The following is a 14,933-nucleotide window of genomic DNA, read 5'->3' on the forward strand; positions in this document are numbered from 1 at the left end:
TTATTATTAAATATTCAGACCCTGAGAATCATTTTTTATATTTCCATCTCAATTCAGAATTTGCTTTGGGGGTTTTGAATTAATTTAGTTGTTTGATTTGAATATGTGTGACAAAATTAGGATTTATTTTGTGTATCCCATTCTGCAATTGAAACGTCATTAAAATCCTGCACTACACTGACATCTGGTGGAGGGTCAGGGAAACAGGAAAGGTAAATGAAAACTAGTTCCTGCCAGTGCTGCTTTTATTTTAAAAGTGTGCCTTTTATTTGTGTAGATGCATGTGCAGGTGAATCCTCATGTCGGATGCAATAAAAAAAGAAAGATTAATACCGTATGCCGCATTTCTAACAAGGCCTGGACTGTAAAATATTTATCTACAGAAAAAGCAAAAGCTGTGAGCTTAGTTTGCAGTTCACAGGTCGCTGCGTCATGAAAATACCGGAAGTTTCTTTTGTCACACACAAACTTCTACCCTCGTTGGCGTTTGACTTTCTAACGAAATGGGCGGAGAAGAACACATCCGGGCATTTTGAGCGCACTTCATGCGTATTTTGGGTGCGACTGATGACGAAGTTGACAAACGACAGCGTTCTCTGTCGCTAAACATGTCGCCCAGAAACCCGGGCACGACGCTCGGTAAGTAAACGCACGTACGGAGAGAATGTCCGCAGTAATAGTGCTCTCACGTTACCGTGACCCAATAACACGATTTGATTTTGTAACCAAGGAATATTAACTTCGTCGTGTTGCTTTGCGCAGGATTTCACGCTGAAACTTTGAATGTACGATGCAAAGTTACGACAGGTGAAGTCAGTGAAGCAGTTAGAGGTAACTGACCCTGAGAGCATGGATGTTACTGCACACTAACAAACGGAACCGGAACAGCGCAAAGGGAACGTTTTAATCCTGCTTTCCGACGTGTAACTAGGTTTTACTGACCAGTCATGTGACTGCTGGGTCTACTGTGTAATTGAATGCTCATGAGGTCTGATTAAGACTAAACACAGCACTGCAGTCTGCTGACAGTTTGTTTCGGACAAGAAAAAAGCACGTGGGTTTACCTCGTGACACTACAAAATTTAAAGAATGACAAAGTTGATTTATATTCTATATTTCGACAAATGTTCTGCTGTTATTATTCTTCCCACTCACTCTTCTGTGATTTGACGATGGTCACCTCAACATCTACACAGTACACTTTAAGTTACCTGAACTCAGAGTGGATGTTTGTCAGTCCAACCAGAGTCACCTGTGAGACACCTGCACCTGTACTCTAGTGTACTTGTAAGGGATTAGCACAGAGGTCGTATCTGGTGTATGAACATGAAAAAGCTGAAATCAGGTCAGAATGAATCCAGACGTGTCACAGGTTAACCTGGCTGTCACATTAACAGTTTGTGTGTTTTCTAACATTTGTTGAGCTGATGGAAAAGTTGCATCTGAAATTATGTGACACAAAAAACACATTACTCTTTATGCTCGCTGCTCTTCTGTAGTGCGACATGCTAAAGTAACATGAGGACAGCTTATAGACACCTGTACTCATTCTGGTGTTGAACCAGAAACACAAGCAGCCTACTTTAACACCTGACTATGGTGCTAGGGCTGCTCGATTATGGCAAAAATGATAATCACGATTATTTTCACTGAAATTGAGATCTCGATTATTTGACGATATTTATTTAACAATAACAATTATTCAACAATATTGAATAATGGCTTTAAAGATTGTCAAAAAATAATATAAAATAGTTTGCAAATACTGATAACAGTGCAAATGTTTGCAATATACAAAATAAATGAAAAATGTAAACATCTATGTTTAGTGAACTTCAAAATACTGCATAATATTTATGCATACAAATAACCAAACCTCAAGGCAAGCTGTGTAGCCGCACAATTGCATCAAACTGACACTGAGGTATGTCAATTTGTAGTGTCGGTCTGTGGTGCAGCTACAACACCGTAGCAAAGTTTACACATGTCTACTTGATCCACGTCTGACTCCGCGAACCCATAATGTTTCCACACCACTGAAGTTGTTTTATCTCTCTTTTCAACCAACGGCATTCTTTCTTTAGCAGCCATTATCCTCTCCTCTCCTCTCTAAATAACTTCTACTTAGCTTTCCGAGCTAAGTAGAAGTTAGCTCGGAAAGCTAACTTCTAGCTTTCCGAGAAGCTAGAAGCTTTATTGTTGTGATGCGTGTTCGAAACGCAGAGAGGTGCGCTCAATTTGCCACACGGAGCACCGCGAAAGTAAAGCACGAGGGAGGTGCTAATAATCGGCTCAGTCATTCTTAATGATCGTTGAAAGCCCAGATCGTAATCGAGATTAAAATTCGATTAATTGAGCAGCCCTATATGGTGCTATACATTACGCATACATTTCATTGTCTTGCCTCTTTCATCTCTTTGTATTTGATAGGCCCTTGTGACTGACAGACCATTTACTGCAGGGCTCGCAAAATTTCAAAATCCCTGGTAGCCCTTCGGGCAGGCACTCTTCAGTTTTTGGTAGCCCAAAATAAATTTAAGTAGCCCGAATAAAAAAGAGAGCAATTTTTTAATGTTTTGTTTCCTTTACAATATTATACATTAAAGTATAATATTGTAACGGAAACAAAAATTAATCAGAAAATTGTTAAATACAAATCACAACAACTGTATAAAAATTACAATCATCAACTCAAATACTTGTTTCTAATTGAACAGAAATTTCTATGAACTTGTAAGAACTGTAGAACATGAATCAGTCTGTGTCAGATCCTCAATCTGAAATTTCCACTGAAGTCAAGGGTAAGGGGTAAGTGGAACCAAGATCGAGGCCATTTGCTTTTTGAAGTTTGCAAAACTGCTAAATTTGGCCAATGGTAGTTCACTCTTTGCAACATAGTACGCTTTTGAAAGATTTTTCAGGACTTCTGCTTGTGCTTGGTTTATTTTTAGTATGTTTTTTGCAATTGCTGTTTGTTCTGGGAAAGATATTGCAGACTGGGTGTTACGGCCCTAGCTGGGCCTCCTGAAACTGCCCTTGTGTGGGCGTGGTGTTTTTCTCCGCCTCCTCCTCTCTTGCCACTCCTACCCCCTCTGTTTCTCTCACTCTCCTCTCTCCCCAGGACACAGCTGCTTTTGATTAGCCTCGTTTGCAGTATAATGCATTTCTTGCATTTCTCATGGGTTCTGATGGGGTCTTTCTTAAAATTACTGGTCCCAGTAACAAAGGCGCTTGTCGACTCAAATGAAATGAAACTCACGACACACCTGGCAGAACATCATGTTATTTAGCTCGTCATATTCCAGCCACATAAATTCTTTTGTCCATGAAACCAAAAAAGCTGAGCTTTCTTTTTGCCTCATAGTCTGATTTGTCATAACTTTTCCGTTTTGTGGTCGGCTTTTCATTGGCTGCCCCTTCTTCACCCTGACCTGTCTTATTTGGCTCAGCAGAACTAAAATACCGGCGTAAATCCTGCTGCTTTTACACACGTACTTACATAACGGTCAGCAATTCTCTGTGCAGTCAACCTCTCACGTGTTTAAGCTTGCTGTGGGAGATTTCACTTGTCACGTTTGAATAGTGCTGCCGCTCTCTACACACCGTTCGCATCGCAAAGTGAAAGCAAAAAACAAGCGCAAATTCAAACGCGATTTCAATATGTCACATATTGGCAGTGGCTCATCGATGCCAATAACATAATTACTCAGCTACATTTGCGAAAGAAAATGCAAAAGCATTGACACATATTTTTCCTTCCTATGATAGCCCGACGGGCAGGGCTGAGATAGACTTTGGTAGCCCGACTGGAAAAATCGCTAGCCCCGGGACGTCGGGCTAGCGATTTTGCGAGCCCTGTACTCAAGTAAAGTACAGATACATGAAAATTCGACTTAATTACAGTAACCAAGTACTTCCCACCCCTGCAAATATGTTTACCCCTTAAAACAGCGACTGGTGAAAAACTCTCAGCATTCTTCATTCTTTCATAACTGTTGCATAGAAAACAATCCGACACAACCACAAGGGAAAACACTTAAGCCCTTTTTCCATTAGTACCTACTTGGATCCACTGGTTTCCATTACCTAATGTGTGTGGTAGTTGTTATAGCAACGTGACCATTGTCCCATGACGTAATTGGTACACAAACACTACAAGAAAGGAGGCCGTCGATGCGACGATATACCTGCTGCTCGGTGTGTCTTTTCGTCACACTCGGGGACCATGGCGTTGTTTTTGTAGCCTTTCCTTCAAAAATGGTGCTTTTGATTTTCATGAACGAGACGCTCTCATGACTCACGAGTGACGCCACTGACTAGCCAATCAGTGGCATGCAGTCTGATGACATCACATTTTAGTACCTGCTTGCATCGCTTTGGAACCCTAGGTGAGCAGGTACTATATTAGTACCTCATACCAGGTACTATGACCAACTGGAAAACCCTGAAAACTGCAGCGAACCATAGCGAGTCGATCTGAGTAGGTACTAATTAGGGCTGCCACAAATGATTATTTTGATAGTCGACTAGTCACCGATTATTTTTGCGATTAGTCGACTTATCAGATCATGCATCCATTGGACGTAAAATGTACAGCTTATTGCACCAGCAGCATCTGCTCTTATATAACTATCATTAGCTTACAGCTTGAAGTGTTTAAGGTGCTAACTAAAAATAAAGACAAGATGATAGTTTATTAAACTTCTAATGAAATTTGCAGATTGTTTCGGTGGTGTTTAATAAACTCAGCCTTCTGCTCCTTGCTATCTAAAATATAACAGGACACCGGAGTAAACTCTCGACCATCTCACACTTCTGATAATCAGTTGTCTGCTTGACGTTTATTCAGCTGTGTAAAAACTATAACTTTAATCTCAGCCAAATCGATTTACTCAGGAACAAATAAAACACTGAAAAAAGCCAAACAAGTGACTTATGTATCATGTTTAATCTGAGTAGCCAAAGACCGCGGGGCTTTGAAAATGATGTGCCGGGAGTTTTCTGTTCTCGCCAGCTCTAGTGACCCTCGACCTCCCTGTCAGCTATCGAGCTGGTGGGTAACAGACGTCTCCGAAAACGTCGGAGCACTTTTGCAAATATGTGATGTCATGATAAACTGAGCAGATATTTGAAATTTACACAGCTACATTCTCGCCTGAAAATATGTTAAAAGATTATTTTGTGACCCAGAGAGTAATAAGAGTAATATTAGAACTAAGCAGCTGCCGCCATTGTTGGAAACTGGAATTGGCTTGGCCGCATTATGAACCCTTGATAGGTTGGGCCACGAAGGATACACCTGACCCATCCTTCAAATCTGGGGAAATGAAGGACGCATTTTTTGGCCGCATTCGGGGGTCTTCGAATTTGGACAGCTTTCGTCGTGTCGCTGTAACGTAATCGGATTACAAATGCGACCTCTGAAGGATGCGGCCCCTGAATTTGGACACAGCTACGATACCGGAGACTGCTGCTTCTTCTTCGGGGTTTAACGGCAGCTGGCATCCTTGTACATGCAGTGCTGCCATCTTCTGTTTCAGTCCGTTATTACACTCTTAAATCCTACTACTTATTCCTGCGTCTTTCGGGATCTTACAAAGCTTCAAACGATGCGTCGACTATTAAATTAGTCGTCGACGATTTTGATAGTCAATGTAATCATGACTAGTTAACTAATCGTGGCAGCCCTAGTACTAATGGAAGGGTACAGGCAGGGTGTAGGTGTTGATTGCCCGGATCTTGTTCTTTCCAAGAGCGAGCATACCCAAGATTTTGGGTATTTGGTGGTTTTGGCTTTCCTCTTCATGGTTCCCATTCACCTGCAAGATTCTGAGGTACTTGCAGCCGTCCTCAGTCTGCAGTGTCACCTACTGGTAGTACAATCCCCTCATTTCTGACCATTTTTTGTCTCTTTGTTGACTTCCAACTGCACGTCTCCAATATGAAAGAAATTCTCAAGTTGTTTCTGTAGAGCCTCATTCACTCCCAGCATACAGCTTGATGCCATCCATGTTAGGGCTGCAGCTATTGATTATTTAAGTAAATAAGTATTGATTATTCCATCGATTATTTTGATAACAAATACTTTGGTCTTATTAATGAGCAATAATAAATATTCAAAAGATAAAAAAAACGCATGTCTTTTAGAATAAACTACTCATTGTATGGTATACCTCAACTTACTCTAAGACTTACCGTATTTTTCGGATTATTAGGCGCATTAAACAAAACAAAACAGTCAGATAAGTCAAACTTTACTCAACTCATTCTTCTTGCTTCCTCCACTTCCGTATCATTGATTCATTAATGTTGAATTCTCCTGCAGCTGCTCTATTCCCATGTTGTTGCAGTATATTAATGACTAACCTCGTATTGTGGATGGATTATCTCAGTTGTTCTCCTGACTGAAGTTTGGTCCGTTTACAGCATCCTGCCATGCGATTGCATTTGTCCCTAACCATCGGGAACCCTCACGTTAACTTTTATCGAGTGGAAAAAAGTTAGCGTTCATCCTCCAGCTTCACTGTGTTTATGCTATGCTAACATAGCTGTGTCGCTAGCGGTCACGTAGCACATCATTATATAGCAGCTAGCCCAACTTCAGTAACCCTACAAACGTCACTGCTGTTTAGTTTTCTGTCTTCATTTATGTTGGAAGTGATAGCAGAGCTGTACGTTTGAATGTTTCAGAAATCTCTCAGTCAGAACATGCTATATCATGTTTAGGTGGAAGCTAGCGAGCTAACTTCCTGCTAACTTCTAACTCTGTTAAATGTAATAAATCCTGTTTTCATGGATGCCTGGATGTTAAACTTAATAGTTACACCTGGTAAAGCAGCAACGCTGATCATTTTATTACAGATGAAACAGTTTTTAACTCTCAGTGATGTGTTCGTTTGACTAATGGCGTCAGACTTAAAGACCAGATTGTTCCAGTATTACTGAGTCTCCAGCCTTTGGCGGCTGTTCTCATGTTGTTCCCCTGATGCTGAGTTTCTACCTTGTATGGCTCAAAGCTGGCTTACTCTCCTGGCTTCTGTCTCTCTGGTATTCCTCTGCGGGGCAGTTAGCCATGGCTGTGAGTCTTTGTAAGATTCAAGATTCTTTGTCACGTGCATAGTTATACAGGTATAACACTCAGTGAAATGTGACTTGTGCAAAAAAGAGAGACAGAACTTTATATACAGTGAATGAGTATATACAAAGAGGACATTATGCGCAGCAAGTGGGTGAGTTATATACATTATATAAATAAACAGTTTGTTGTGCTTAGACACCTCATGCTCACGTCCCTCTGTGCTGCTGCATGTCTGCCTCTGGTCTTTAGTATCGAGAGGATAACTGATTGAAATACTCTCCGTATGTTTCAGCCACTCTAATAAAGTGAGTTTGTTTCTGTTCTTCCGTGTTCACGACAGACCTGGAATGGATATCCAAAGTGAGAGTGAACACACAGGCTGTGTTGAAGAGGGCTCAGTTTATCCAAAGACAGAAGATCCCCAAGAAACAGTGGCAGGTGAGCTGTGCTGTAACCTGTGTGCTTGGATGTTGTGGTGCACAATGACAACAAGCCCACGCTGCCTTAACTTGTAAGCACACCTCTGTGGTGGTCGTAAACAGTATTAACTATAAGGCGGGGTTTTCAGGGTTACATTGTTAACATGTCTCATGGTGTATCCTTCTCTGAGGACTGTTTCCTTGTGTGTCCTGGCAGGCTGCATGGCTGCTGAAGGCTGTGACACTGATCGACCTGACCACTCTGGCCGGAGACGATACGTCCTCCAATGTCCACAGGCTCTGTTTGAAAGCTGTGCAGCCAGTTCGATACGACCTGCTCAAGAAGATTGATATGCACGACAAAGGTCCACCCTCACGTCTTTCAGAAAAACTGATAAAATTAAAACAAACGTTAGTGTCATAAAATAATTATGAGTAAATAATGAACTAGCGTATCCTGTCACGATAGCTTCATTGCTGCTGATTAATTCTCAAAGTCTCTATAAGTAAAATAAATCTATCTGCTGTTTTGAATATTGTTGTGTTGAGCATCATTAGTGTAAAAGGAATCACAACAAATTTGTATTCATTTGCAGTTTTCCCAAATCATGCCGGCAAAATCGTGTCGACATCACGTGAAAAACAAAGTAACGCCTGTTTCCATGTTAAGATTTGACCTGTCAGGACATAATGTATAAATCACAGGTCGTAACATCGGACAAATATAATCCTGCATGAACAAAAAGCTGTGAAATGTATTTATTTAACACAAAAAGTCGTGTGTGGCAAAACTAAGCACAGCCGTACTTTAAACGGAGATTTTCCTGTTTGCTGATTTGCTGAGAAACAAAATAACCATTAACCGTTGTTGCCACGTCCCAGTCAAAGTCCAGATCAGGGATGTGACGGGTCATTAATTCTAAAAGACAAAAGAACGTCTGAGAACATGGATAAAATAAAAAAAGATTACACCTGCATTTTCAAAGTTTAATCACGTTCATCGTTAATCCCATAATGTTTGTTGAAATGTGCGTTACTTTGCACACACAGATTTGATTAGTTTGGCTAATCTTAGCAGAGATAGTGTTGGTCTTTATTAGTGTCCACGTCTCCGTGCAGAACATGGTTACACATCACTGTGGTTACTCGGTCATGTTCCAGTTTACTCTGACAAAGACACACAGCTGCTTTTCCCCTTTAAAGCCAGTGTGAACAGAGCGTTGGTGGTGAGGACGGCTGTCGCTCATTTATTCACAGAGAAAGTCAAACACAGGGAGGCTTTGAATCATTAACAACACCTCGCATTACAACTGCATGAATTCAAATGTTTTATTTACCTTTTTCTGCTACCATAATCTAATTTTTTTTATCACAGTTTTATCATCCTTTTTCTCATCGTTACCTGATGAGTAAGCATGCCAGACACTAGTCAACCTGCAGAGGGAGCCACAGGCCAGTTTATCACCACGTTTCTTCTTCTTTGCTCTGATCCCTGATGTCAGGCGTGACAACAGCAGCGGTGTGTGTGTATCCATCTCGTGTGACTGATGCTGTCAGATCACTTAAAGCAGCCAACTCCAGCCTTCCTGTCGCCTCAGGTAAGTCACCTAAAAGAGAGTCGTAGCTATGGCAACCCTGTGTGTAATATACAAAATGAAAGGCTTGTGCTGCTTGGGCTTCACTGTGTTATCTGTCTGCTTCTCCCAGTGGCCACTGGCTTCCCAGCTGGCCAGACACCACTGGAGACCCGCCTGCAGGAAGTGCGCATAGCAGTGAGTGACGGTGCGACGGAGATCGACATCGTCATCAACAGGATGCTGGCCATTACAGGACAGTGGGAAGGTATGCTGCAACCTCACTGTGGCCACTGTGATTGTATGTGATGGAAGGCGTAGTCGCAGCAGGTTTTCATTTAGATCTGTGTGTTTAATACTGATGTCTGAGCCTTTAGTAAGATTTTAATACATGATGAAATGCCAGTTACAAAACAAAAACCATTGGCTAATCCAGTAATCTGCCCGTTTCCTGTCACTTCTGACTGCGTCATGAGGGCAGCAGAGAAGGTGAGACCTACCTGCCTCATGTCGCCTCCCTCAGTGACGACCCCCCCCCCCACGGGCGTGCCCTGAATATGTCGAGTGATTTCAGTTTTGTGTCTCCCTCTGCAGCCATGTACAACGAGATCCGACAGTTTCGGGAGGCTTGTGGCCCCGCCCACATGAAGACCATCCTGGCTGTCGGAGAGCTTGGCTCGTTCACCAACGTCTACAGAGCCAGCATGGTCGCTATGATGGCTGGTCAGTCTCACAACTCAATAGTGTGTGTGTGTGTGTGTGTGTGTAACTACTGAGAGAACCGGTAACCCACTGTGTGAGGGGTTGTTTACTGCCTCTGGCTCCAACAGCATCCCGTCCACTTTCACTTCCTGTCGCTCGAGTTGTTCGTCGTTCTTTGTGTCGCTGCACTAAAATGGGAAAGTCTGCCTGTAGCTGTGATGTTCAGGTTTGTATAAATGAGAAGAGTGAGGGGGAGAGTCTAACAGAGATTTCTGAGAGTTTGATGATGTTGGGATTCCCGTCTGCTCTCTGCTCTGCCAGCTGATGCACAGCTGTGTACAGCCAGGCTAACGAGGACAAATCAGCCTGTTGGTCTGGTGACCCACTGGTGTCTCAGACACTGGTGTCATTTAAAGTGTTCTACAAACCTGAACATCAAAGCTCGAGTTGGACTTCGGAGTCATATTTATGACCCAGCCTGTGTGGTAACACACCAAAACCTTCCAGGCCATTGAGCCATGATGGAAAGCATCACTCTGATGTGTAGCAGGTGGATTTTCCTGTTTCAGTCCAGCTAGCCAAACAGTGAACAACCACATACTGCTGCAGAGAGAGAGAGAGGAAGAGAGAGGGCGGTGTATGGTTGGTTTCTGAGTGTAGCTCATTGTTGCAGCCAGGGGCAGAACTACAGTGACCCCCTCACACTGCTTTCTATTTGTAGTCTTTTTGTTTCCTGTCACTGGTTAGCTAACATGAACTATTAGCAGCAACCAACCAACCCGGTGATGTCACTCTGACAGCTGTTAAAATGACTTAGACTAGCTTAAAGAATAAGTTGATACACAGGATTTCAGGCCCGTGTTTTCATTGGTTATCTGTTCTGTCCTGTCTAATCAAGCAGGTGGTCCACACAGGCTGCATGACAGCAGCATGTTGATCTAATCCTAACTCTGCTTTAATAACAGCTGATCTGCACTCACTGCCTGAATACCTGCAGTGTATGTAGAAACATTTACACCATGTAACAAAAATCCTGGTGTGATTCTTGCTGTCGCACGCTCACATATGCACGCACGCACACACACACACACACACACACAGGCACACAGGCAAACACACACAGGCACGCATGCACACACACAGACACAGACACACGCGCGCACACACACGCACACAGGCACACACACGCACACACACGCACACAGGCACACACACGCACACAGGCACACACACGCACACACACGCACACAGGCGCACACACACACACACACAGAGGCGCATGCACACGCACACACACAGGCGCATGCACACGCACACACGCACGCACACGCACACACGCACGCACACACACACACAGACACACACACAGACACACGCACAGACACACGCACACACAGGCGCGCTCGCACACACAGACACAGGCGCGCACGCACACCTACACACACACAGACACGCACGCACACCTACACGCACACACACACAGACACGCACGCACACCTACACACACACAGGCGCGCACACCTACACACACAGACACGCACGCACACCTACACACACACAGGCGCGCGCACACAGACACACACACACAGACACACACACAGACACACACACAGGCACACACACACGCACACACACACGCACACACACACACACACGCACACACAGGCGCGCTCACATATGCACACACACACATGCTTAACTAGCCATCACATAGTAAGCCGATTACAGACCTAAATTGTCAGGCGCTCTGATAGAGATCGTCATTAAAATACATTGCTTTTGTCACCACACTTGCTCCTTAATCTCCTCTTGTTCCTATGAATTGCATATGAGATTCCTGAAATTGAATGATAATTTTACCTATTAATCTCTGATATAGCCTTTTTTACCCCGCCGTTCCCCGCCAGTATCTCCCTGCCCACGCAAATGAATAGAGCTTCATTACCGCCACCCACATTTAATAACCGTTATCCATTATCTGGTAATTAAGACTCCGTATAACGAATCTTAAGGATTACACCAGTTTGAGAAAGAGGGGAGAGAAGCTGAAAAAATACATATAACATGTCTTTAATGAACTGTAAAATTTCCATCTTGTTCTGTTCGGTAATGAACAGTCATTATAACTCAGGGAGGCAGGAGGGCGGCGTCTCTTTTTTCTGCCCCTGCAGTTTGTGGGTAATCTGTTAAACTGCGTCATTTCATCTTCTATTTTTATCAGTCAAGCTGATAAAATATAATTGGCTGTGAAGGAAGGCGAGGAAAGAAATAATGATTTTTATTGATGAGCATTAAGCTGTCGTTCGTTGCAGCAGCATACGCTCTTCTCCGGCCGCACTGTCGGTGCAGTCCACGTCGACCTGCGTGGGAACGCCGGCCTCGAGCTGTTTGTCGTCCTGTCGGACAAATTTGAAGTCGAAACCCGACAGCTGAGCGATGCAACATAACCTCTGCTTTTGTTGAAGACATCTCATCTGTTTCAACACGGCAGGTTCAGACTTCATCAAGACGTCTACAGGGAAGGAGGCTGTCAATGCTACTTATCCTGTTGCCATAGTGATGGTGAGAGCCATCCGTGACTACTTCATGAGTACGGGCCACAAGGTACAGTGGGCGTGAACACTCACCGTGGATACACTGACTGTAGAACAGTTATTACATTTATTAATGTGCATAAAACCAGCATCATGTTCTCCGATGTGTTCACTGGAGTGTGACTGAGTGTGACTGCTGGACTAAAAGTACTTGGACATGGAAAGAAGTACTTGTATGAATGTGGAGTGAGGCAGCATGTGTTGTATAAAGCAGCTCGAGTACTCGAGTAAATAAGAAGCATTTTATCAAACAGCAGGAACTTAATTCTGCTCAGTTTCATTAAGATGCAACAAAAAGCTGAACAACGATTAATGTAAACATTTACAGGGCAGTGCTGCAGGACAGGTTGAGTCACCATGACGTGTGTCTACATAAATAATGCCAAGCATGGATGGAACAATAACCAATCATAGGCCAGTGGAGCCTCGCCACAGTGTGCTCTCTGTATTTAGTGTCAAAAACGGATGGTTTTGATTTCATTACTGTGTAATCAGGTTCAAGCAAAGTTTCTCAGAAAATTCATTTTACCAGATTAAAACACTCTTTGTTAGTTACACCGTGTTAGTTCTGACCTGCTTTTGTCTTCAGAACTTTATTCTCAGTGGTGCGACAAACACTTTGGTCCATATTGACATGATAACACTACACAGCAGATTTGTCAGCTCCACATTCATCACATTCATAATGTTAACCCCCCCCCCCCCCCGGTCACAGTTATTCTGTTGGAGGTCATTTAAGTTCAGTGAAGTCACCGTGACGATCAAGAAACCGATCTGAGCTTTGTGACATCATCCCAGCAGAAGGAGCCTTTAGAAGATTTCATGATTTTTAAGCCAGATTCTGACGCTGCTGTGTGACGTGTAGATGCATCAACAGTGTTTGTAATGATCTTTGGTCTGTTTGTTACTTTGCTGGGTCCAGTTGAATTGTTGCCTCAGTTTGCAGTTGTTCCCTGAGGGACACTCGGTCGTCTGCTGCTGTAGCGTTAAGGTTAGCTGTGCACAGATGCTCTGCTGTGTAGCTCGGGTGTAATGAGTGGTTTTTAGTACCTACTTGGATCGAGTTGGGCCGACTGGTTTTCGGTTACAACCCAGTGCTACCTAATGTGTGTGCTTGTCGTCATAGCAACGCTGCCGAGCATCCCGTGACGTAATTGGCACACGACATGAAAGCTACAACAAAGGTGGACGTGGAGGCGACGGTAAAGCTGCTCCTCAGTCTGTGGCGCCTCCACGTCCCACTCGGCGGAGCGCGGCCTTGTTTTTGTAGCCATTTCCTTCATTGCCGGGTTTCAGAAACAGCGGTTTTTATTTTCGTGAACAAGATACTCTCATGACTCGTCAAGTGACACTACTGACCAGTCAAGCGGTGGTACTGAAAAAGTACCAGGTACTGTGACCTAATGGAAAACCCTGCAAACCGTGGCGATCCGAGTAGGTACTGATGGACCAGGGCCTCTACTGTGTGAAGGCTGGCAGGGGGACAGGGTTGAAGTCACCAAAGATGGCAACGAAGGCTCTCGGGTGCCGAGTCTGTAGCCGGGCTCTGGCAGAGTGGATAATGTCACAGCAGAGGGAGGAACGTAAACAGCCACCGAGGTCACATGGGTAAATGGCCCGAGTCCAACTGCTGGTTGACGCATGCGCACGTAACACTTTAGGCGTGTGTATTTACAAGTACCACCTTTGTAGATGTGTCATCATGCTCCAACTGTGTTGTGTGTTGTATTGACACACGTGTGCATGCCTTCTTTTAGGTGGGCTTTAAGCCAGCAGGGGGCATCCGAACAGCTGAAGAGTCTTTGGTTTGGCTGACTCTTATCAAAGAAGAGCTGGGTGATGATTGGCTCTGTCCTGGCCTGTTTCGCCTGGGAGCCAGCAGCCTATTGGCTGACATTGAGAGGCAGGTGGGTACGCAGTAAACACGCAGTAGATGTGACATGTCTTATTTTACATGTGGTTGTTACAGCTGTTCTTGCTTGGACAGATTTATCATCAGGTGACTGGACAGTATGCAGCGTATCATGACCTTCCCATGGCTTGAATTCACCTGCTTCATGTTTTAAAGAGAAGCTCAGAAGATCCACACGAGCCTCAGTCATAAATCTGCTGCTCGTTCAAGGTGTTTTCAGTGTTCTGATGAATAACCCAGCTGGTCATTTAAAGCTCGAAGCGAAGAACATAATGAAGATCAAAGTTTTTTACTTCTTATAATTTAACAATCGCACTTCATAAAATAAACACAGTGAAAAACAGTTTGTTTCCTGTTTATTCTTGTAAACGGTGGAAAAGATGCAGAGTGCAAAGTTGAGGTTGGTATAAAGTTATGATGTTGGCTGTAGGTGTGTATCAGCTGTGACATCACAGCCTCATTAGCCATTTATACTGTAGCTCCAGTTTTCTGAGTGTAAAATGCAGCACATTAGTGTTAGTGAAGAAATACAGAAAGCAAAGCAATCTCAGTCTGCGGTTTTTAAAAGTTTCTCCTGAAAGGATGAAGAATGTTTAAGGAAAAAACATCACTGATCATTTTGGGAATAAAAGTCAAAATTTCAATATTTAATAA

At 43.5% G+C, this 14,933-nt stretch overlaps 1 protein-coding gene across 1 annotated transcript; it reads left to right on the forward strand.

The window, feature by feature from the left end:
• The first annotated feature begins 481 nt into the window (after nucleotides 1-481).
• Nucleotides 482-14,622, forward strand: dera (deoxyribose-phosphate aldolase (putative)). Its single transcript, XM_003455634.5, has 9 exons — nucleotides 482-639; nucleotides 7,419-7,516; nucleotides 7,715-7,862; nucleotides 9,000-9,095; nucleotides 9,205-9,339; nucleotides 9,666-9,794; nucleotides 12,265-12,377; nucleotides 14,125-14,274; nucleotides 14,355-14,622. Exons 1-9 carry the CDS (start codon nucleotides 546-548, stop codon nucleotides 14,409-14,411), a joined length of 1,020 nt encoding a protein of 339 aa, XP_003455682.2. The 5' UTR covers nucleotides 482-545; the 3' UTR covers nucleotides 14,412-14,622.
• Nucleotides 14,623-14,933: the final 311 nt, after the last annotated feature.

The sequence above is a fragment of the Oreochromis niloticus genome, linkage group LG17 (genome assembly GCF_001858045.2).
Source record: "Oreochromis niloticus isolate F11D_XX linkage group LG17, O_niloticus_UMD_NMBU, whole genome shotgun sequence".
NCBI classification, from domain to species: domain Eukaryota; kingdom Metazoa; phylum Chordata; class Actinopteri; order Cichliformes; family Cichlidae; genus Oreochromis; species Oreochromis niloticus.

Excerpts from the sequence above, each read along its gene's own strand:
- dera (XM_003455634.5), top strand. The coding sequence starts at position 546 with ATGCGTATTTTGGGTGCGACTGATGACGAAGTTGACAAACGACAGCGT. Across the intron at positions 7,863-8,999 it reads GATTGATATGCACGACAAAG|GCGTGACAACAGCAGCGGTG; the intron begins GTCCACCCTCAC and ends CCCTGATGTCAG. Across the intron at positions 9,096-9,204 it reads CAGCCTTCCTGTCGCCTCAG|TGGCCACTGGCTTCCCAGCT; the intron begins GTAAGTCACCTA and ends TGCTTCTCCCAG.